This window comes from Galleria mellonella, unplaced genomic scaffold (genome assembly GCF_026898425.1).
Source record: "Galleria mellonella isolate WM207_F2 unplaced genomic scaffold, CSIRO_AGI_GalMel_v1 utg87, whole genome shotgun sequence".
Lineage (NCBI taxonomy): Eukaryota > Metazoa > Arthropoda > Insecta > Lepidoptera > Pyralidae > Galleria > Galleria mellonella.
This window is the reverse complement of record NW_026442166.1, coordinates 1874742-1900042: the sequence shown is the minus strand read 5'-3', so window position 1 is coordinate 1900042 and position 25301 is coordinate 1874742. Positions and strand designations below refer to the sequence as shown.

The 25301-nt window shown below is 32.9% G+C and overlaps 1 protein-coding gene across 11 annotated transcripts in view; it reads right to left on the bottom strand.

Annotated features, from left to right (window-relative positions):
- The window catches only part of LOC113519265 (multiple C2 and transmembrane domain-containing protein), a 163619-nt gene that overhangs the window by 47484 nt on the left and 90834 nt on the right, over window positions 1–25301 (bottom strand). Inside the window, exons 1-2 of one of the 11 annotated variants that reach the window (XM_052902028.1) lie at window positions 18568–18812; window positions 1070–1372 (exon numbers count right to left, since the gene is read on the bottom strand). The exons of 2 other annotated variants lie outside the window; for them this stretch is intronic. In XM_052902028.1, the coding sequence (XP_052757988.1) occupies window positions 1070–1187 (118 nt within the window). In that variant the 5' untranslated portion in view covers window positions 1188–1372; window positions 18568–18812. Of the gene's footprint in view, window positions 1–1069; window positions 1373–18567; window positions 18813–24831; window positions 24977–25301 lie in introns of those variants that run through there. 8 more of the 11 variants (XM_052902026.1, XM_052902030.1, XM_052902029.1 and 5 more) reach the window with 8 other exon arrangements.

Here is a 25301-nt window from a genome sequence, read left to right as displayed (position 1 = left end):
TGGTGGCGGTAGTCGCTTACCACTAGGTGAGCAACATGCTAGTTTGTCTCCCGTATTATAAAAAAAAAAGTGGAATAATAAATATTTTACAAAAAAAAAAAAATAAAGCAATTAAATCTTTTCGAAACCGTTTCTCTGTCCTATATATTTTAACTGTTAAATATGAACTAGTTCTAACTGATGTAATTATAGTATTTTGTAGGGCAAATAATATAGAATGTACTACTCCCAAGTTTCATACCCGCCAGCGTATACCGTTAGTGCAGGCGGGGTTACCATTACATTATCATCCATTAAAAAAAAAAAACTACTTCCAACTTTGAGGACCATTCAATAATTACTTCTACTTTGATAGCACTTCACTGTAACAAATGACAAACTAGTTTTGTGAATAGACAACTAAATAACTTGAATTAAGTTTCTTATTACTTGAGAGCACTGTTTGTAGGCAAGTATGTAAGTATAACATTTAAATACTAATAATAGATAATCCTTAATAATATTATAAATTAGTTCTTATCCCCGTGATCGGGATATGATTTTATTAATGATGATAATGGATAACGGATAATGGAATATATATATATATATATATATATATATATATATATATATATATATATATATATATATATATATATATATATATATATATGTATATATGTATATATATATATATATATATATATATATATATATATATATATATATACATTAGATACGTGTATACCAAATTTTATAGTGATTGGTTAAGAGGTAACAAATAAATGGACTCATTTTAACATTTATAATATTAATAAGGAAATAATTGTTTATTTCTTAAACACTATGAAATTTGGTATACACATATTATATGGGATGTAGAAGAACATAGGCTACATAACCATGTCAGGTCGACCTCCATGCGGTCTGCTCTGGTTACTTCTCATTATATTTACTGCGATGGACTAACTGGCTTAGCTTCATCTTAATGGTTTTTCTACTTGTGCTTTGTTATTATATACCATGGGCTCTATTCCATCTTTATCCATTAAAAAACAATAAATTTTCATCAATTTGAATAACTCACCATCTCTTTTTCGGAAAAGGCGCATCTTCCGCCACTTCCTGACGGCCGTCTTAAGTTTCTTCATCAGAACGCAATTCAAGAATGCACTCACAATTCTTCTCCGCCATATTGAACACATTTATCTATTACAGTCTATGGATTGATTGTCTATGGCCGTACCCATCACTATAAGCTAATTGACGTTTGTATAAATATAAAGCCGTCAGCGATTACCATAAAATTCGCATAATTGCCGCCTATCTAAAGCATCTTATACAGCTAGGAAGCTATAAAATCCTCGTCTGTGAAGTTAATGGGTTTAATCTTTTATCAGAGAGGTGGATTATTAAATTCGTTGTATCACAGGATGTCCCTTTAGAAAAAGCTACTGTTAAACAGTTTACATTTATATAAATAATATCACAATGTATTGTCAGTTGCTTCAAGACGCTTATCATTATAATATATTATATACGTATATTTGACAATTACAAGGTACCTTATTCTATTAATAAATTCTTAAATATAGTGTTTTTTACGTAGTAATCGAAATAGTAGATTTTGCATTAGATTCTTTTTCTATAATTACAGCGCCGAGCAATCGCCAAGTCATTATAATTATTGCAAAAATAAAGATGTCTATTATTGATAAAGTCATTACAAATGTTAGAAAAGGCTGATATTGAAAAAGCTTATATTTATTTTAATATAGTAATTTATTGAACCAACACTTTACAGCACACGACATTTTATGTGTACACTTGTTCATTTACAAAAAATGCAATAATTGCCACTTACAAAAAATATTTTTTATATAATAAAAAAAAAAGAAAAATTAACATTGCCAGAAAAAAATATATAATATATTGCGATATCACATCCCATACACATATCACTGTAATTGTTATCAAATATCCGTTGTTCCCTTGAATAACAGGATTTATATATGCTTTTTATCACAAACATTGGATTTATCATTAGAATTATTATAATACAGTATTTACGCTTTGTATACATTTATTTTTAAATGTAGATGGGAGAATAATTCAAACAAAGCCATTTTTCTAATGGGTTATGAAATGGTGACCCAGCCCTCCCTGCGCTATTGGTATACGCTAGCTGGACACCAGTGAAAGGTGAAAGGCGAAGTTAAAAGAGATGATAGGTGACAATGAAAGCAAGTCAGTTGGGCTATCGTGATGTATTCATAAATAATTAACAACGGTGGTTTCTAGGGGGAACCGCGTGGAGGTCGACTGAATCGAATATGGTATTTTGCTAACAATGGAACAGTTAGACTCCATTAATAACGATCACTTTCCGCTCAGTCTGTTATATTTGTCGACTGTTGCCGTTGTAAAGAACATAACACTCGACATGCTCATATTTCTTCGAGCATATGTATTAGAATTCAACATGACAGGAGCAGGGGGGAAGGGATTGTTAGTAATAAAACCCCCCTGGAAACCATCATGCTGAATCCCAGGTGTATTCATCACGATGGACTAAATGACTTGCCTTTCATTCTCATCTATCATACTTCACTGGTGCCCCGCCGGTGTATACCGTTAGCGTGGGCGGTGTATACCATTCCATTGTCACTACTATTTAGAAATAAGTTAAGTGTTTCGAAATTTAAATTAATACCTAAATTTTATTTTTGGACCATAGATAATATAATACTATTTGGACCGATTCGAAATCACAATATTTGCGATCTATAAGCCTGGGTGAAATACCTACTCACTTTTCGCGTTGCGCTTAAAAATGTCATCGTGAATTCATCTTAAAAAATTTGATCTATAAAATAAGTGCTATTTCGTCCTTGTTCTCGTCAGAATAGGAGATATTATTTGACATTGAACCGATGCCAGCACAATCAAGAGTGATCGAATAAATCTATTTGCCGTATCAATTTATAAAACCAAATAAATAGATATCCATTATTATACTATCTCTTTGACCGCTACTTCGTACACGTGGATTTTAGAAGTAAGTAAACCAATGATTCCACTTTCCATCATTTCTAGATGACGTGTGAAGATTTTTTTTTGACAACATATGGGGCAAACGAGCATTCGGCTCACCTGATGGTAAGTGACTACCGCCGCCCATGATCACCTACAACACCAGCGGCATTGCAGGTGTGCGACCGGCCTTTTAAAAAGGAATATACTAAACATACTATAATAAACATACATCAGTTCTTATTCAACCCTTAAATATTCAGGTATTTAAGGGTTGAATAAGGGTTTCAAATTTGATACCGAGGTTATAAATAGCATTGGGCGCCTACAATCGATTTTATTTTAATATTTGGCTGTTTACATGTCACCAAATGTTTTTTTCAAAATAAATATATAAAAATATCGTTTTGATTTTTTTTTTACTATTTTTTCCCATTAGTAAACACAGTAAAGGGTACACTTTTATATTTTTTAATTTGATTTAAAAAGTCAGGCTTTTAAGGGTTAAGTTGAACCTTCTAACCCACTCATACACACGATATATCTCCTTTGGGAAATACACTTTATATTTTGAGAAGATAAAAAACATCTTAAAATTCCTATCACCGATTGGAATTAGCAGCAAACTTTAAAAAAAATATGGCGAGCATAAAAAATCATAGTAAGGTCGTAGTGTCACAGGTTTTTCTACTTGAAAAAAAAACCGCCTTTCAATAATAATAATAATTTGAACCTTCAGGAAAATTAATGTGAAAAGCACACCCAATTTGGTGTAGTAGTTTTTGGGTAATTTCAAAACAAATATATGAACAGCCAGAAGAAAATTAAAAAAAATATTGTTTAGTTTTTATTACTCCATGTTTTTGTACCCCATGTACAGACATTATCTTGTTTCAATTTTATTTGTTACATTATAGTACCAATATTTCGCGCCAACTTCACACGGTTGTCTTTTAAATAATGTATAGCCCATATTACTTGCCAATAATGTAGTTTTCTATAAGTAAAATAAATTTTTTAATCACTTAAGTATTTTTTTAATTTAAGTATTTCTTTTTATTAGTTTAAAAAATACTAGTTTTGCGAGGAATCTGCTTAACTGTAGGTACTAGGCATCTATAGATGAACCCTAATTTTCTGTAATGAATCAATCCAGCCATTCAGCGAGGTAATGGTACCTTGAAAACGTTACCAAGTAAGTCTAACGTTTTACATAAAATCAATAAAATTTATCAAGTACAGTTTTTAGATACGTATAGAATACATTTTCAACCGACTTCAAAAAGGAGGACGTATTAAATACGGTAGTATATTTTTTAACTTTGTTACCTCATAACTTCGTCATTTGTAAATTGATTTGGAAAATTCTTTTTTATTCGAAAGGTAACGTACTTACAGATTGGTTCCATAAAATTTTTAACAAAATCGATGCCGTAGTTTAGTTTTTAAATCAAAATAACTGGTTCTATCACAATTGAAGCCCTTTTTTAAAATCTTAATTATATTGACAGCCTTCAAACATACTACTTTAGTCAATGATAAATTACAGTCACAGTATCAAAATAATAAAAAAAATAAAATAAAAGAAATTAATAGTAGTAAAAAATATCTTGTACTTAAACGAATTAAAAAAAAACTGTTGAGTTTCTTGCAGCTTCTTCTCAACTATTTACAACAGTATTTTATAAATAATTGACAATTTAAAAGAGATTGTAAACAAGTCTTGACTTCATAGTATCGACTGTGTGAATCACTACTTAACCTACTTTAAAAATTCTTTCACTTATGGAAAGCTATATTGTCAACGAGTAACATAGATTATATATTATTTTTGAAAATTTTATCTACCTTTGTGAAACCAGGGCAGAATGCTAGTATCAAACAAAATAGGTAAAACAAATTTAAAGTATATTTCATTGACGTCAGTTATATTAATAATCTAATTAAATACATTTATATTTATTAATTGATAAAAAAGTATTTCTATTCCGTAACATAAAATTGGCGCAGCCAGATCGGGCTCAAGGTCAAGGTTACACGCAGAATCGTGCGTGTTCCTCCAACATAAGAGTCGTTAGAGAAATTTCTGTTTATAGCGGTACGCGAAGGTCTTAGTTGCAATATTGAGAGCAGTTTATACGACATAAATTTTCTCCGGTCGTAAGTAATTCTTAACATATTACTTTTAGTGTAATTAAAGCTTCACATAAGACCTTACTAGCTGTTATTTATTTATTTAATACTTTATTGCATCAATATTACAGAATTTTGAAGGATTTTCAACAAAAAGGAGTGTTATTGCTAAACAACCTCTTCCAGACAACCTTTGAGTAGGAGGAATTAAAGAATAAATTAGTAGTTTTTTTTTGATGGGTGAAAGTGGTATGGTAACCCTGCCTGCGCAATCGGGATACGCTGGCGGAGCTACCAATGAAGGGTGATAGATGAGAATGAAAACAGGCCAGTTAGCTCATCATGATGAATTCATCAGGAATTAACCATGATAGTTTCCAGGAGGAACAGCGAGGAGGTCGACCTGGTTGGGTATATTGCTAGCAATCGGATTCTCACTCTCCATTACTAACAATCCCTTTCCCCCCAAATGAGTAGGTGGTACGTTAAAAAAAATGTAAAGCTAAACATATGTAAATGAGCACAATTAGATTCATACATAAATACATATAGGTCGTATGATCCCGGTATAGAATAGGCCACCCCTTCTTTCCCCGTGAGTGTTGTAAAAGACGACTAAGGAACGACGAGAGATGGGCAGCAGCGACTTTTTTAAAACATCTCTAAAGCCTGACTGCAGTTGCCAATCCTGCAAGTCTGCCAAGCGTGGCAACTACTGGCAAAAATAAAGGAGAACTAAGTGATTATATGGAGATACTAAGTTTCTAAAAATGGCCCAATGCCGTTTTCAATCATTTTTACACAGTGTAACGCAATTACATGATTGGTGTGTTTTTATGGACGCCCTGCGTCATTTTTTACGGCCGGTGATCGGTCGTCCCTCAAATTGGAGACCGGTAGACAGCAGAGGTCGCCAGTTCGGGGACCGACCACATACTCTTTTTTGTTGCAGTATCCGGCCATAGTACCTTCCTAATACTCCTCAAATATTGCGTCTAAACTGCGCCCACCATGTACCCTCTTGTATAGGCATTCCGTCACCCGTATCCAATAGCGAGGTCGGGAAGCCTTAAATACTGTACCGCAAACCATAAAAAAAAATGGCCCAATTTCTAAAAATCTTTTACCTACGACTTGGTTCGCGTGACCGTAGTATTTTCATTAATCGAGATAAAAACTAGCTTATGTCCAACTGACTGACGTACGTTAAGACTTTTTTGGGCTGCTCATTATGAAGACGATTGGAGAAGACGCTCTAGCATCAGTGACATCATCCCGACTGTAACCAACCCTGAATAACGATTAATATAGTCAATCTGAAACAATTTAACAAGGTTAATATTGCTTGACCTCACTGCCTGGGAATTACGTAACCGCGTCGCAATTCCCTCCCAGATTCTGTGCAATCCACAACTAAATGAAAATGCCTTTAGAATATATTGGATGAAATCTAAATTGCTAGTAATTAGCATCCTTTTAATGAAAAATATGTTACCAAAGAAACGAAACATTTTCATTAAAAAAAAAAGAAAACATTGATATAAAAATTGAAAAAAAAAAAACTTAGGATCCTGCCATACTAACACGTTGCGTTAAGGTGTTAAAATAATATCAGAGACTCATTTTTATTGTTTTTTTTTATTTTTATTTTGAAGTTTTCAATTTGATTGCATTTTTTTATATTTGTTACATCATAACTAGATATAGATAAAATAGAGAGTAAAAGAGGAAGGGTAAGATCGAGAAATAACTACATGGAACAGATAAAGGAAAAATTAGGTATCGTGTCGTATAACGAAGTCAAAGATATGGCCTGGAATAAAGCTGACTGAAAGAGAATGCATGAATTAGTTGCCACGACTAGAGTAAATTCTTAAATGAGAAGAAGACCTCATAACTCTGTCAGTTTTAAACCGATTTGGTGATTTTTTTAATTGAAGGAATATACTTACAAATAAGCCCCATAGAAATTTTATAAACATCAACTCAGTACTTTAGTTTTTAGAACACAATAACTGATTTTGTCATAATGGAATCCGGTTATTTTTTTTTTTTTTTTGTGAAACATAATTACTTATATGCTTATATGCCATGTACGTGGGCCATAAGCAGGCATAATTAATACTTCACGACCCGACCCCAACAGCGAGAACTTAAAGGGTTGTTAAAGTAAAAATAAAGTACAACCTAACCAACAAAGTTAACAATACACAGTTTGAATAAATAATGTTCGACCAAGTAAACAGACAGACAATCTACAAATGGGTGTCGCGTGCGGCAAAAATGACGAAGGTTGGTAATGCATTGAATAATACATGTACGCTTTCAAACGCGACCTTTCGTCCACTGTATGTATGAGTCAATAAGGGACATAATAATTGTATGTTACGCTTACGGTAAATCAATTGCATAGATTATATTTGGGTACCTATTTATAAAAATACTACTAATATGGCCTAGTTCATGTTACTCGCTGATTGAATACATGCAGAATTGTTCGAAAATTCCTGCAAATAGAAAACGAAACATTTAATAATACCACAGAGACATAACATGTAATAGTTGCATACACATAGCCATAGGTGCGTGAGCATGCACATGCATATGCATGCATGGGCGCGCACACGCACACAGACAAAAACTCACACACTGCATTTACTTGGTCTCGGCCCGTAAGTGCAGTATACGCAAAGTAGCGTATATACCAGCTATAGCTGAGTAATAAAGTTTGCATAAAAATAATAATATTTATTAGGTAAAAAAATACATGTTTCAATTTTACATTTGTTCCCAAAACTTCACACTAGGATTCCCTGTGTCGTGAAGTCTTGGACCCTCTTCTACTTACAAAATGTAGCTTTGTATAAGTAAAAGAACTTTTAAAATCATTTAAGTAGTTTTTGAGTTTATCTGTTATAAACAAACAAACAATATATATATATATATATATATATATATATATATATATATATATATATATATATATATATATATATATATAATTATATTAAAATAAATGCTGTGAATACCTTTAATAGGCATGTGCATTAATATTGTTTTATACTTAATATTTGTTATGTTATAATGTAATATGCTGTTGGTGTTCCTTTAAATAAGTAAATACTGTCCAAAACAATGAAATATTTGTTTTTTATATCTTTCTATAGGTGAGAGAATCTTTAAAATCGGTTGAGTAGCATTTGTTTTTATCCACTACAAACCAATAATCAATCAAAACATTTCTCTTTATAACTTTAGTAGAGATAATACCAAATGTTATGTTCGTACTCTAGAATAAATTAAGTTCTAGGCAAACTTAGGCCAATATTATAATAGTGTAGTAACTAAATCCAAACATGTTAGTATTCAGACCAACAAGTTAGATCACAATATAAATATACAGCATAATTTGACGCTCTTCTACACTGCGTACCAATAAATAAAAACTAGGTTACCAAGTATAAATGTAATATTGCACCTAAACAACTTCTTTGAGACTGGCTGGAAACCAGCTCTGTGCAACTGTACACATTGCACTGGGGCACTCACAGTATCAGCTGAATCAGTTCCTTTTGCCCAATATGAGATACTTCTTTTATATAATATTACTCTATTTTTTTTAGCAATAAATATTTTTTATTTCTATTTTATTCTATTAAATTCATAGGATATGCCAATGAATAATTAATAACACAGTCCTCAAAATTGGCAACGCATGAGAGGTATCGTGGGCATAATAGTGTATACCTACTGCAATGTCCATGGTGCAGTTCATGTTTATAAGCGACGGTTATTACTTTCCATCAGGTGAGCCGTCAACTTATTTGCTATTGTACTATACAATAACATATTAGACGTTAACTGTCCTATGCTGAATACAGGCCTCTCCCTATTGGGGGGTTTTGCCAGTAGTTTCCACCCTTGGCAGGCGGGTTGCCAACCGCAGTTAGGCTTTGATAATGTTTTAAAACGAACGCAATTATCCATCCTTCGATCATTCATTTTCTATAGTCGCTTCTTACGATACGAGAAAAAAACTGTCATTGTACCTGACATAAAGAAAATATTTGAATTTAGAACACAAAATTGTGTGTCTCGAGTAAATTTTGCTACACAGCTCATTTAGACAACGTGCAACTGCTGCTCGGAGATCCTAAGATCAAATGTCAAACCACAGGTCAGACTAAATAGCGCAAAAGCATAAATTTTAATTTTAAATTTTTCTATTTTTTGTCAGTGTTGCTGTAATAAAATTGTATTTTACTCGATAAATAATTCATTTGTACGGTTTTCAACCTGGCTACCCCTTTAACTTTAATTTTTCGATTATACTTACAAAAATAGGTAGGTTATTGGTTAAATTACCAGTTAGTATCGATTATTTTAGAAATTATTATAGATTTAATGAACTCGGCTAAGGCATCTGTAATGAATTCATGATTAATTTAATTAATTTAATAATTAATTGAATGTCATTCTTGTAATGAATTACAAGAATTCAGATGATAATCATTTTTTAAATAATTATTTGGATTATTTAAAAAAATATTATCATTCACTTCGTGTTTCGGTGGGCAGGTAAGGCCGACGTAGGTTAATAAGGTTAAACCATGTCGTATCCCTTTATATTATTACACATTCGTTAGAAGCCGCCTCCATTATTATGAAGGCAGCTTAAAAATTCTCTACATCAGAGGGTGACACCCTCAAACAAACAGTAGTAGCTACGCAACAAGCAGAGTTTTTTCCGCCTACAAAAACAGCTTCAATTGTGACAATATTAATATGTAATTAAACGTTTGGCAGTAAACCTGAATCGATAAGAAAAATCATCAAAATTAGCAACGTGACGTGTAATTTATGAATTCACTTTTTTTTTTATTTAGAAATCGTCTAAATAGGATTTCTAAATAAATGTATAAGCATGTAGGATCAATCCTAATATTTTTATAAACGCGAAAGTTTGTAAGGTCAGAAAAGGATAGATAGATAGATAATTTATTTGCATCATTTACAACACACAAACAGCAATAGTTATTGTTACATATTTAAAAAGGAATAAAACAAAAGAAAAACAAAAAGAAAATACCTAAAAGAGGTTACACAATTTCTCGTGAGGGCGCCATAGTAACACAAAATGGTCACAACTCAGTGACCGCATGTTTCTCTTTCACGTAAAAACCACTGAACGGAAGCAAATTAAATTTGGTATACGGATAGATTATATCCTATGTTAAATTAGGATTTAACTTGTATTCTAATTTAATAAATAGGATACTTAATATACTAGGATATTTAATAATAATAACTTATTCAACAGAAAATACAAATGCATTATACAAGATACATATTTTTTTTTTATGCAACTTAGAATGACAAACAAGCTGACGGCCCACCTGATGGAAAGTGGTAACCGTCGCCTATAGACATGAGCAATAACATGGATATAACAGAGTATATTATTCCCCCTCCATGAGTTGCCATTCCTGAGGTCTCAGGTGTTATTGCTCCGTACTCTGTAAATTCACTGCCATATCCCACCCTTCAAACCGAAACACAGCCAAGCAAACACAACTGCTTCTCGGTAGAGATATACTGATACACGCGGGCGAAGTCGCGGAATACAGCTGGTTATAATCTAATTACTTCATCTGCTAGGTAACGCCATCATAATAAAATTACTATTAAATGTAAGACGTTAGGTAATCTTTTCTGTTCTACTCCACTGTTGCTAGCTAACAGTCCTGAATATTAAACGACTGGGTAACTATTATAGCTACATTTTGGATTTGCAGATACTTGAATTACATACTAAATAGTTTTTTTTTTACTTGTACAAGTTTACTTCTTCACTCTAATAATACCCTATACTTTAAACGGATGAAAATGGAATAGTAACCCAACTTGCGCGTAGCACTGTATAAGCCAAATTATTTCTTTAATGAATTCATATCTATTGCAAATCTCGTATTAAGAATTATAGTAGCTCGTCATCAACTTTCATATTTTATATTTATATCCCGGTCAGTAAAAATATTCTGGTTACATAGAGTAAATTATTTCTAGTACTACATTCGCGTTTTTTATTACTTCCCAAAGATTGATTGATAAGGAATGCTTTTAACATCAAATTTGCCATCAAAATAAATACTATTGCAACAATTTTGCTGACACAATATTAAATTTATATGTATACACTTATTAAAACTTCTGTCAAGTCAGAATTTACTTATTAACTGCTTAACGAAACTTCCGTGGAAGTCTGTCACACCAAACAATTTCATGTCACTTCGCGGCTTCCGTTGTGTGTTATTTTTAACTTTCTATCTTTCGGATTACTCTCGTAAATTTGATACAAACAATGTTAATAGTTACATACGTGATTGGACTAAAAAATAAATAAATATAACTGGTTAGTTGAGTAGAATTATTTTGTTTAATTTTAATCGATTTACCAGTGATATGGACTTCCGCAAAATAACATATAGTTACAGTAAAATATTTAACTAAAATATATTTGCAGGCCTGATATCTATACTTATAATAAATCTGTAGAGAGGTCAATTCTGTACATGAAATATATTTCCTAAATAACTATCAGGGGGTGATTAGTGGTCGATACTGATGCCAAAAATGCAATCAGTAAAATTTTTATCTGTCTGTATGTTCGTTATAGAAACAAAAGCTATTCCACGGATTTTAACGCAACTTGGTACAATTATTCTTCATACTCCTGAGCAGGCTATAGTATACTTTTTATCACGCTACGATCAATAGGAGCAGAGCAGTGAAGGGAAATATTGGGAAAACAGGAGAAGTCACTCCATTTTTAAGCTTCCGTCGCGTGTGTAGCCTTGATGGCCACTTTTTAAAATGTAAAAATGTCCAACCGTGCGACGCCGGGACGGGCCGCTAGTATAAAATAATATTTCACATTAAACCAAGCTGGATATGAAATGAAATAGACAAGGCGATTATGAGAAGAGAAAGAAGAACAGTGATGGAAATAATAGAGAAAAGAAGAGACATTATGATGAACTGTTGGGCTATTATGTTACATAAACAATTAACTTAAAAAATGTCTTATAAAAATATAGAGAAACAAGACCAAAAAATAATTGTATAGGTGAAATAAATTAAAAATACGTCATTTAGAGAAGTTAAGAAGGTGATCAAATTGAAGCAGAAAGATAAATATATTAATTGCCGGGATGAAAAGGAGTTTTTAAATTGAAATGAAAATTATTAATGTATTTATATTACAAAAGATTGCATCTTGTATTTAACATTCAATAGTCTTAAATAGTGTAGTCTTCTGTAATTAAAACTACACATATCTTCAATTTAATATTTATACCTAGACATAACTTAGATATTATTAAATTAAGGTTAGAGGTTCAAAAAATAATATTTAAAGATTGTGTCCCAAAAAAACCGACTTCAATTGTTTGAGAAAACCAGTTATTTGGATCTAAAAACTATTGAATCTATTGAATCGACATTGGTAAAATTTCAAATGGATCAATCTGTAAAGAATTTTCCAAATCGGTTTAGGATTGATTGAGTTATAAGGTACCAAACGTAAAAAAAATTTGAGAACCTCCTCTTTTTTGAAGTTGGTTGAACACGGATTTTGATACAATTTATGTACAAGTAAGTACACAGTAAGCTTCACACATCTCTATCCGTTATAAGAAAAATATTCAAAATTATGCAAATTATTTGCTTTGGATTGCTTTTTAAATAATTTTTGCTTCCTAAATAAGCAACCTCTTCTTTTTACGGTATTTTGGGTGCTTACTTAAAATATTTTGATTGCTTTTATAATACATTTAGGAAAGTAATGCTCGAGGTAAAATTTCTCATTATAATATCTACTTATTATCTTTGGTGAAATAAATTTCGAATACTATACAGAGGAAAATTACAGTGTATTATACAAATCCTCGTATTTCGGAGCTATTAGAATAATTACTAAGGGTGCGTCCATCGTGTTTTAATGTACCTACAATATTTTAGACAATTTAGTTGCAAAGTAGAGAATGGATTATGTAGTTACCTTATATACGCTATTAACGGATACACGCACGGGACGAATGCTAATGTTTATTTATTTAAAACTATATTGCTACCAGAGGGAGACTTATACAAAAATCGTCTGCTTAGGTACTTCTGTCTTATTTGTGTTTCTAACGTGAAGCAGTTGTGTTTATATGGCAGTAAAGTTATAGAATACAGAGGCATAATAACTTACTCCTCAGTAATGTCAACGTATGGGGGGTATCATGGGCACAGTATACTCTATTATGTCCATGGTACTGTTCATGTCTGTAGGCCACGGTTACCACTTTTTCATAAGGTGGGCGGTCTGCTCGTTTGCTATTCTAAGTTGCATTTAATTGGCTGAAGATGCTTCGTTTAAAGACGAGACACGTGTCGCAAAACGTTAGTGAACGAAATGGAAGTCGAAGTTTGATGGTTAATATGGAAGGTTGTAGAAATTCATACTATACACTATAGAATAGAGAATAACACCTTTCTTAATACTGTAGTCCTCAGGAATGGCAACACGTGGGGTATCATGTGCGATAGAGTACACTCTGTTACTGATACTGTTCGTGTCTATAGGCCACAATTGCCGTTTTACATGAGGTGGGCCCTCAACTTGTTTGCCATTTTAAAGTTCAGAAAAAAAAACTAATATTACATGATTGTTGATGGATTTTAAATAAGTATAGAATGGTACAAAAGGCGGTATTATTGTTAAGCAATCTTTTCCATACCATCTTGGGGTAAAAGACATTAAATAACGAATAAGAAATTAATAAATAATAGAATAAATGATAAAAGATAAAGTGAATTTAGGTGGCCCATCATGATGAATTTACCAAGCAGTAAGCATGATGTTTATTAGTGTAAATAGAGGACGATATGCTAGAGTATTTTGCTAACAATGCAGTCATTAGCTGACATTTCTAATGATTTCGTCTCGCCGAGTGTGTGGACAAAATTGCAACTGCATTCATTCATCATTAGCCTACTCATACATAAACGATATATCTCCTTTGGAAAATACACTATTTTTACTACATATTATTTACCAGTAGTTGCCACGTTTGGCAGACGAGTTGGTAACTGCAGTTAGACTTTGGTAATGTTTTAAAAGGGGGACGCTGCTGCTCATCCTTCGACAATTAAGTTTCCTTAGTCGCCTTTTACGACACCAGCGGGAAAGGTAAGGGATTAGATACATTAGTTTTATTATTAATTACTTATTGAAAATCCTTCAACAATTCATGTTAATGTCATTGATGCTATAAAGTGTTGAATAAGTAAATAAATAAGGTCTGCGACATTATACCTATCTGGCTGTGTTTCGGTTTAAAGGTTGAGATATGGCAGTGAATTTACAGGGTACAGAGCAATAACACCTAAGTCCACAGGAATGGTAACGCATGGGGGTAGCATGGGCGAGACAGTATATTCTGTTATGTCCATGGTACTGCTCATAGGCGAAAATTACTTTCCATTAGGTGGACCTTCAACTTGTTTGCCATTCTAAGATGCATAAAAAAACCCTAAAAAGGAAGGGATTATCATAAATAGAGACTGAGCCATTGCTAGCAATATAGGTCAGAACCGCACAGTCCCATCTGGAAGCTATCGTGGTGGACTCATTATGATGGGCCATAATCGCATTCTCACCTATCATCCCTCACTGATGCCCCGGCAGCGTATACTGTCAAGGCGGAGTTACCATTCCATTATCATCCATTATAAAAAAAGTAGGTCGAACTATCGTATTTCTTGATTGTTCTTATATGAAATCTTAACTTGACAAATTGTACTATAATTGGATACAAGAGCTACAATACACATAAATCAATATCCACTTGATTCGATAAACTGTAACTACACGATACATTGACGGATGTAGGTGGCTCGTTCTGTTGCTGCGAAATATAGAAGAGATTTATGTTCAGCAATCGATGATGGATAGGTTGAAATGATAATACGTACTTATATAGATAATAGAGTATAAGCATATTCTATTACTAGTGTCCATTCCAATAAAATATGTGGTATTATGTCTAATACTGAGTCAGTGGTAATGAGTTACGTAATGGAATCCCAACGAGAAGATTGCTTCGTGAAATTTATGAAAATAACGTGTGGTCCCGGCGTAGAATAGGCCACCCCTTCCTTTCCCGTGAGTGTCGTAAGAGGCGACTGAGGAATGGCGAAGGATTCTTTCATTATTTCAGCCATTATCCGTCCACTGCTGGGCATAAGCCACCATCATCCACTAATTTCTTGCGATGTATATGAGGTCGTCACTCCATCTAGTGGAGGGTCGTTCTACACTACGTTTGCCCGTACGGGGTCGTCACTCAAGAACCTTTCTTCGATATTTTTTTTTGAGCCCATCAGTTGTTGGTTCTTCGAGCTATGTGACTAGCTCATTGCTACTTCAGTTTGCTTATCCTTTGGGTTCTTTCCTCAACACAAATATCCTCGTTTCGGATTATATCATGCAATGAAACACCGAGCATAGCCCTGTCCACAGCCTGCGGAGTAATTTGAAGCTTTTGCATATAGTATCAAATATAACAATGTAAAATACGTAAATCTACATACAAATGTAGACCAAAGATAGAATACAACACAATAAGAGTGGCTATTCATTATGTTTTATTTCAGCGGGTAGCAGCAGATATTGCGATATTTCGTTATCTTTCTCATGCCAATGGCATTACATGACCTTCAGAATATAATACGGAAAACTTGAAAGATCCCTTTTTATTACAGTCACTGTGTTACCCTAATAAAAACATTGCCGAAAGTTCAAAACTCACATCTCATTTAGTGTTCGAGTCTTTCTAGATAATTCTAGTTTCTTTTCATATTTAGCAACAGTGAATTTACAGCGTACAGAGGAATAACATCTGAGTCCTCAGGAATGGCAACGCATGGGGGGTATCACGGGTGAAACAATATACTCTTATGTCCATGGTACTGGTCATGTCTATAAACGACGGTTACCACTTTCCATCAGGTGGGCCCTCAGCTTGTTTGCCATTCTAAGTTGCATAAAAAAATACAATATTTGAGAAGCGTTATTCTTATATTAGACTAGCGACCCGCTACGGCCAAATATGTTTTTTTTTTTTTTTTAAAAATACAGCCCATGTTACTCACTTTCCGTAAGTGGAAAAATTATAAAATTGATTAAGTATTTTTTGAGTTTAACCATTACAAATAGTATTAAAATTTAGACAAATTTGTTGTGACATTACGCCATTTAAATTTTTTTAAACAGACAAATTATTAGCGATTAATATTTGTGTCTATATAATCAGTTTTTCGACAAACAAGTTATTTTAATTACTACATACCATCAAATGATGGTATGTAGTAATTAAAATAACAGCACTATCATGGCCATAACAGAATACACTGTGACACCTACCGTAAGTACTGCTTGTTATTGCATAATTATATTCCGCCTATGAAATCAAAACAGCCATGCAAAGACAGCTGCTTGGTACGAGAAATATGAATGAAAAATGTGTGTGTACTCTTACAGGCGAATTTTATACGAAAACTCCCTTTGGGTATAGGGGAGAGTCCTCCAGTACCTATAGGTACTTATACTAGGCAGAACTGTCTGTCTTGTATGTTTGTCCAGAAATCATGTAAAAACTACTGCACTAAATTGAATGTGGTATTCACAGTCGTGTTTGAAAAGATCGAACTTGATATTTGGTATAAGATTTACCTTGGTACACCATCTAAAATAGTCTATTTCATGGTTTTCCTACCACTGAAATCCATTCAATATAATTAATATTTGGTAGGGCTTGTTAGTAATGCGGACTAGCAATCCCATTGCTAGCAATATACCCTTTCGGGTCGGCCTTCACGTGGTCTCCCTTGGAAACCATCGTATTCATCACGATGGGCTAACTAACGTGACTTTTCATTACCACCTATCATCCCTCACTGATGCCCCGTTAGCGTATACCGTCAGCGCGGAAGAAGTTACCATTCTATTATTATTCAATTACAATATTTCCCCTTTATATTCTCCATAAAATATCAAACATCTAATAGTGAAAATTGTTTTAGATATTACAATGTTTTATCATTTTATTTTAAGGCATTATTTTATTTAAAGGAAGGTCATAAAACTTTATTAATTAATCAAAATTATGGAAAGTTTTAGTTTTCATAAGTTGAATGTGAAATGAGAATACGAACTTATTCTTATGACCAGGGTCGGACTGGGCCAGAAGGGCCCGAGTGACTGATTACAAGCCCGGGGCCCAATACTAGATGATGGTAGTGGGTAGCGGCAAGATCCGCAAACAAAGCTTGTGGGGGGCCCATGCAGGTTGGGGCCCGGCTGGCAAATACTAATCCTATTGCTAGCAATACACCCAACCAGGTCGACCTCCTCATGGTTCCCCCTGGAAACTATCATGATTAATTCCTAATGAATTTGTCATGATGGACTAACTGGCCTGTTTTCATTCTCATCGATCACTCTTCACTGGTACTCCGCCAGCGTATCCCGTTAGCGCAGGCGGGGTTACCATTCCATTTTCACCCATCAAAAGAAAAAAAATACCACCTAGACTATATGGCCAGTCCGACGCTGCTTATGACCTACGTCACAGAACAAGTACCCAGACGCTACTCAAAATATCAACACAATAAATTAAATCTATTTTCCTAGTTTTGTCCAACTATTTATAAATATGCCTATGTAATACTTGGCTACTTAATAGTGTAAACAGAATTAAACTATCAAATTCAATTAAATTAATTTAAAAAAGTTCGTATAAAATCTATTGCAATCAGCATTATATTTTATAAAAACTTTTTTTTTCTAAGTGACGAGAGCTTTAGCGTAGATAATTTTTATTAAGATTATTCTATTTTTAATTGTTTGACGTATTATTTAATTATAAGATAGGTTATATATATAATTATTACCTTACTATTTTTACCCTTTTATATTACCCTATTATATACATGTTAATTTATAATTGGTATATTTTGGTACTTAAAAGCAGGGTTGAATGCAAATACATACTAGCTATTAAATATAACAATAACTTATTATTAAAACTATTAATTTTAATTTGTTACAATATTAAGTAAACTATAACATTTTATTTTTAAGACAAAGTTTACTTCTATGCTATATAATTTTATTTATATACAAACACATATAAATAATAGTGCCTTGGTTTATGTTTATTGCTTTGGCCTTATCAACTAAAGTATTTTATAAAATAGAAAAAAATATATTTCATATTTAACAGTTAAAACAAGAAAATGATTTATCGAAGTAAAAGGGACATCCCGTGAGACCTATCAATAATATGAAAGACTTAAGCAAAGCCTCTATACCATCTAGTCACGTCTCACTTCTTAACGTTCCATAAAATTCCTTCACTGCATCCAAAATCACTAATCTGCCACTTAACATCACAATTAAAAACCAATACTAACTACTAACTACGGCAGAATAATAAGCACAACGAAGCCGCGAAATAAAAAAAAATTAGATAAAAACGCGGGAACAGCGAGCGGGAAAATAGAATTACAGCGAACACAAGCTAAGCTCACGAAGTCGCGGCGCATACTACCGGTGACGACCGGTGTTACAAGAATGAAGCGTAAAATTTAAAAAAAAAATCTCTAGGGAAGACAATAAGTATCGTGTACTGTTATGTGATGTCCCGTTGTTTATAGGGGTCAAATATTATTAAAGTATTATTAATAGAACACAAAAGGGGTCACAGCTGTAAAAAAATCGATAGCTGGCTGTAAATACAGCGCTTGCTGTTTCGGCGTCGATTTCGCTAGATTTTATATCTAGTTGTAACTAGGAAATCTATTAAATAACGTGAGGATATCTGTAATCGAAAATAATCAAATGTTATCTATAAGTTATTACGTATTCGGGTGAATTGAAAGCTACTAGCATATTTTCAACTGACTTCAAAAAGAAGGAGGTTCTCAATAAGGTTATATTCATTTTATGTTTGTTATGTCATAACTCTATCAGTTGCAAAGCAATTTGAAACATTCTCTCTTTATCTAAAAGGATATAACTACAGATTAGTCTCATAGAGATTTTATCAAAATTAGAGGGCCTACCATGAAATGTTTTCCGAAATAACGGAGCCGAACGAAACACAAATTTGATGTTAAAATTACACAATACTTACCGTTTAAAAACATTAAAAATATTTAAATATTATTCCTTTGGACTTTTATGGTAGGGTTTATAACGAATGAAATGTTAAGCTCCATTTATTGGGCCGATTTAGGTATGAACGAAAATACAAAATTGAGTTCGAAACTTCGGAATTTCATTTCATGATAGGCCCCCAGTTCAGTAGTTTAGTTTCCAAATTTAAAAAAATAGTTTTGTCACAAGTGAAGACAGGTTTTTTTGTGAAACACAATCTTAATTATTTAAAGAAGTATTTAGAAATTGATTATATTTCTTGAAATTGAAGAAACAAGGATCGATTGAAAATTGATGCAAATATTTTAGAGCTCCCCATACTAAATAAACAGCTAGACGCGTCGCATTGGGATGGGAGCCTACATGTTTTTTGTCGTTTTTCGACTCGTGTTTCTTTAGAGTAAATGTTCAGTTCGTTGAACCTGGTTTTATTTGGAATAGAATATTCAATTATCATCCCCTTCTACCGACGAATCCGCAGAAAAGCGGCGTGGGTATGCATACAAAGTCTAATATACGATAAATTGTATTTCAGAACCTAAATACGATAAAATGTTCCCATTTCCCGGAATGATATAAAATTACATTAGGAAGATATCTGACGGACAATTTCCGATTTTATTTGACCTCGACCCTTAATTGCCATCACACGCTGGAACGTGTTGAGGGTCAGGTAATCAGGTATAATCATTTATTTTATTTTTGAGGCTTTATTATTGCCATTTATACGCGTGTTTCGTTTCAGGAGTTGAATACGACAGTAATAAACTGAAAAAAATTGTTAATACTTAAATACTTCTACAAAATATATGAATTTTGGTAGCTTATAAATATACATATTAATAAGTATTGGTAATAACCAATAATAATAAAGGATACAAATAGATTGATCCAATAGAAATTTTATTAAAACTGTATCAATAGTATATTACCAATTATGTAATAATATTAATATAATAATAAGCTATGTAATAGTAACAGTAGTTGGGGGGAAAGAGATTGTTAGTAATGGAGATTGAGAATCCCATTGCTAGCAATATACCCAACCAGGTCAACCTCTTCGTGGTTCCCCCTGGAAACCATCATGATTAATTCCTGATGAATTCGTCATGATGGGCTAACTGACCTGTTTTCATCCTCGTCGATCACCCTTCACTGGTGCCCCGCCAGCGTATCCCGTTAGCGCAGGCGGGGTTACTATTCCATTTTCTACCAATAAAAAACCAGTAGTTTGGTTTTTAAATGAATTTTGCCACATTGAAGTCGGTTTTGTTTTGTGGAACATAGACTTAAATTTATTATTGATACAAATAAAAAAAAAATATGCAGTAAAATTTATGCTTATTAATATCGTGGACTAAGTTATTACTATATTTTTTTCCCCAATCATTATCCTAGCCGTGACCAATGCATTTTGAAATAAAGATGAAAATAATACCAACATTTTGGTATTAGCTATTTTGGTCCTTCTAATCGGATACTTAATTAATTTACTTTATTTTTTATATATTTTAATTTAAATATATTTTACTTTACTAATCCCTGCCATCCATGAAAATTTCACTTTCTGAAAACCTATTAACATTCGCTACACGTGCGTCGTAATTAACTTCGTTTGTATGACTGCTGACATTTAGAAAACGAAGGTTTATTGATTCTAGATATTATCAAGTTATTGTCGAATACATTAATTGACGCGATTTAACTTGACCTTAGTGATTACCAATTATATAATTTATTTTTTTTGTTTTTTACACACACACAATGGCTGACACAAATGGTCATACACAGCTAACGAGCATGTGGCTCACCTGCTGGTGACTACCGCGACCCACGATCACCCACAACATCAACAGCATAATATAATTTAAATAAGTTTTTTTTTCGAGAAAACTTAGTTATAATTACATTTTGATTGTCATATTTTATAAATCTACCCACAATTTGGAATGCTTTGATTTCCACTAATGCTTTTTCCAAATAAAAGTTGAGTTCACAAATTACAAAACATACAAAACTGGCTTAATTATTAGAAATTGACGCGTATTACACAAAATGTACCGATTAAAATCAACGCTAGGTTATTACAGCGCCAATAAAGTAGTATTAACGAAGTCAATTTACGTTTCATTTCAACAATCTTGGCTTATGAATGTTGTTGGAAGCCTGCTTCGTCAATTTAATTAAAATTTTGACGACTGAGTATACAGTCCAGTGAGTTTATAATACCTACAGGGTGTATTCGAAATGGTTACATCCTTTGAAGGAAGGGTTTTACTAGCAAAACTGAATATTTCGACTAACATTTCATCCCAACCATCTGGACGAGTGGCGGTCCTCCACCGTGCGTTTTTCAAGGCACTTTCTCCCATGCACAACCATCTTTGGAATCAACTTCCAGCAGCAGTACTTCCGAACTGATACGACAACATAACCTTGAAGAAAAGAGCATATTCCTTTTTAAAAGGCCGGTAGCACACCTGCAATGCCGTAGGTATTGTGGGTGAATATGGGCGGCGGTAGTCACTTACCATCAGGTGAGCCGCATGCTCGTTTGCCCCCTGTGTTGTAAAAAAAACCACTACACGTTCATCGGTTTAGTTAGGAGTCAGTGGATGCAGATGGCTGAGGACCATTCCTTATGGCAGTATATAGGCTAATGTTCAGCAGTGGACAGGATAATGACCGAGATGATGATGTTGATGATGAACACGTACGCCATTGATTTGATATTAAAATTACTTAACAAAATAAATTAATGTCCAGACAAAAGTTATTTATTTCCTAAAAGACATAGCAACCATGAACTTTCTTGGCACAGATGTTAAAGTTACCATGTTTTACAATAAATATTTTATAAACCAGTATATTTAACATTATTTAAAAAAATACTTTGAATCTATCAATTGACTTCCAAAAGAGGAGAAGATTCTTAGTTTGGTAATATTTTTAATTTTTTATATTTGTTACTCCATAACTCCGCATTTGAGTATTCTGACACTTCCCTATGGTTGATTGGGAGAGAATGCTTTTAGCATTGAACCTGCACATTGGTACATATACACATACTCGTATATGTACCAATGAATAAATAAATAAATAAACTCCGTCAATTATAAATCGATTTTGAAAACTATTTTTTAATCTGAAGGAATATCCTTTCAGTTTCGTTTAATAATTAAGAATAACTGTTCTATTTTTAAACAAAATACTACGCTTTGTTACGTTGCAGTAGATTTTTTGTGAAACGCGATATTAAATTATTTATAAATATTACAATAAATACCCAATTGACTTTGTCATTCAAGGTGAATCAAAAACGATCCAGCCGTTGTGGACGACTGCAAGTTTATCTAATAATATCTTTGTATCATCATCATCATCATCATACCAGCCGTTAACTGTCCACTGCTAAACATGGCCTACGTTCCCCATACACAGCCTTACCATTGAGGGGTTTATCTGTAGTTGCTATGCTTGACAAGCACGTTGGCAACCGCAGTTAAATTTTGGCGATATTTTAAGAGAACGGCGCTGGTCACACCCCCACCCTACCCCGAGCACTTAGTTCTCTGAATCACCTCTTACGACACCCACGGGAAAGAAAATGGTGGCATAAATATTATATCTTGTTTAAATTAATCTAAATCTCATTATCAGTATAAATAAAAAAAGAATCACTAACTGTACTGCAAAACGCAAAACTTGAACGACTTGGACCAATTTGACTATTTTTATGTCAAATATCTGTGACGACAGTTTTTATGGGTGAAAAAAAAAACGTAAATACTGTAGAGGGTCACAGTGAAAAATAATATTCTTTAGAACAACAATATATATATATATATATATATATATAGATACAAGTCAAGACAACCATTTGAATAGAAACAAAAACCGTATAAAAAATAATACCAACATATACCTATACGCTATTATTTTGTTTCTAGTTACCAATCTTTAATAGGTCGTCATTAAATTTTAAATACACTTGCTATTTAGAATGAAAAAGGACACTGGTTCTATTTATTTCGGTCACGCAGGCAAAGTCGCGGATAAAAGCTAGTGCTTATTATAAAACAATGGCTAATTGAATTTACTTCAATCCATTCACTTCATTAATATTAATGATTCACTGCCTCTATTTAGAATAAGAGTAATATTATGGAAAGTCTATATTCTATATCCATGTATCCGCCTTACCGCAATCCCACAATAGAGTTCCGTAACAGATTTCCATTTTCAAACTAATTAGCTACGCCTATATACGAAATTAGCGTAATAATAATATAGCTTAATATAACGTACGCAATATATTAAATAAATAAATATATACATAGATAAATAAATACATTCTGTGCGAGTTTTTTTTATACAACTTAGAATGGCAAACAAACTGACGGCCCTAATGGAAAGTGGTAACCGTCGCCTATGTATAGACATGAGCAGTACTATGGACATAACAGAGTACACTGTTTCGTTCATCATACCCCCCATGCGTTGCCATTCCTGAGGACTCAGATGTTATTCCTTTGTACCCTGTAAATTCTCGCCATATCCCACCCTTCAAACCGAAACACAGTCATGCAAACACAACTGCTTTACGGTTGAAACACGAATGAGACAGAGGTACCCCAGCAAACGACTTTAGTGCAAAGTCTTCCTCTAGTGAGTTCGCTGTTAATGCAGCTTTCTATAGGTGAAAATAATTTAAAAATGGGTTATTTTTGAGTTTATTTACAAACAAATCTTTCTTCTTTTATAATATTTAGTATTAGTAAGTATAGACGCACGTGTATTCGATGTAAGTACGTCATGGTACACATATAACAGATAAAAATCTTAAACTCTCATGAACAAAAGTACAATTTCTTTTACATTACTGTGGCGGCAAATAATCATACGACCTGTCTGACGGTAAACGGTGTTACCATAGCCCAATGTTTTTCAATCTTTTTCATGACGCGACCCCCTTATTATGTAAAAATATTTTGCGATCCTACACTCCACAGTTTCGAATGTGTATAAATTTTTTTATAGTACAATTATGAAATCTGTACAGTTGTATTTATATTCACAATTAGGTATCGATAAAATAAAATAAATAATACATAATACAGACATGTAATCACATAGATTACATGTGTGTTATAAATACTTCATTATGTATTATCGATTGATTGACGTATTTGCGGAACTGTTGATTTTTCACTGTCTCGCGACTTTCCGCGACCTCCTTGTAGAGGGTCGGGGACCCTCAAGGAACCGAGACGCACACTTTGAAAAATATTGCCATAGCCTATAGACGCCTGTAACACCAAGAGTGTCGCGCATTGCTAACCCTTAAGAAAACAAAAAAACAATTACAATAAAAAGGAGATAAAAAAATATGTGAATACAAATTTACACTTATTTACCTGTAATTTCTTGAATTATCTTCAGCATCTTCATGATTGTTCACTTTTTAATTACCAAACTTTTATCAAATAATTAGAAATATTTATTAACTAGGGATATATTTCACAATTATACACAATTTTTAAAACTTTTTTACGAGTCACATTCACTATTTGAAAGAACGGAACCACAAGAATTTTACTTCGCATCGACGGTACCTATTTATACTTTTTGTACGCATAAATGTATATATTATATTTTATATATTACATAAACACTCTGAATTAGTGTAATAGAATTATGATGACAGAATTAGCTGAATATGTAAATTAATATAAAGCGATAGAATTTCTTTGAAGTCAAATTTAGTCGGATAGATTCAAAAATTCTTAATGTATTTAATAGCTTGTTTCTTGAAGTTATGGACTATTCAACGAAGTCGCGAGATACAACTTAGATCTCCATTAAGATTAAAATCTCGCTGCTGATT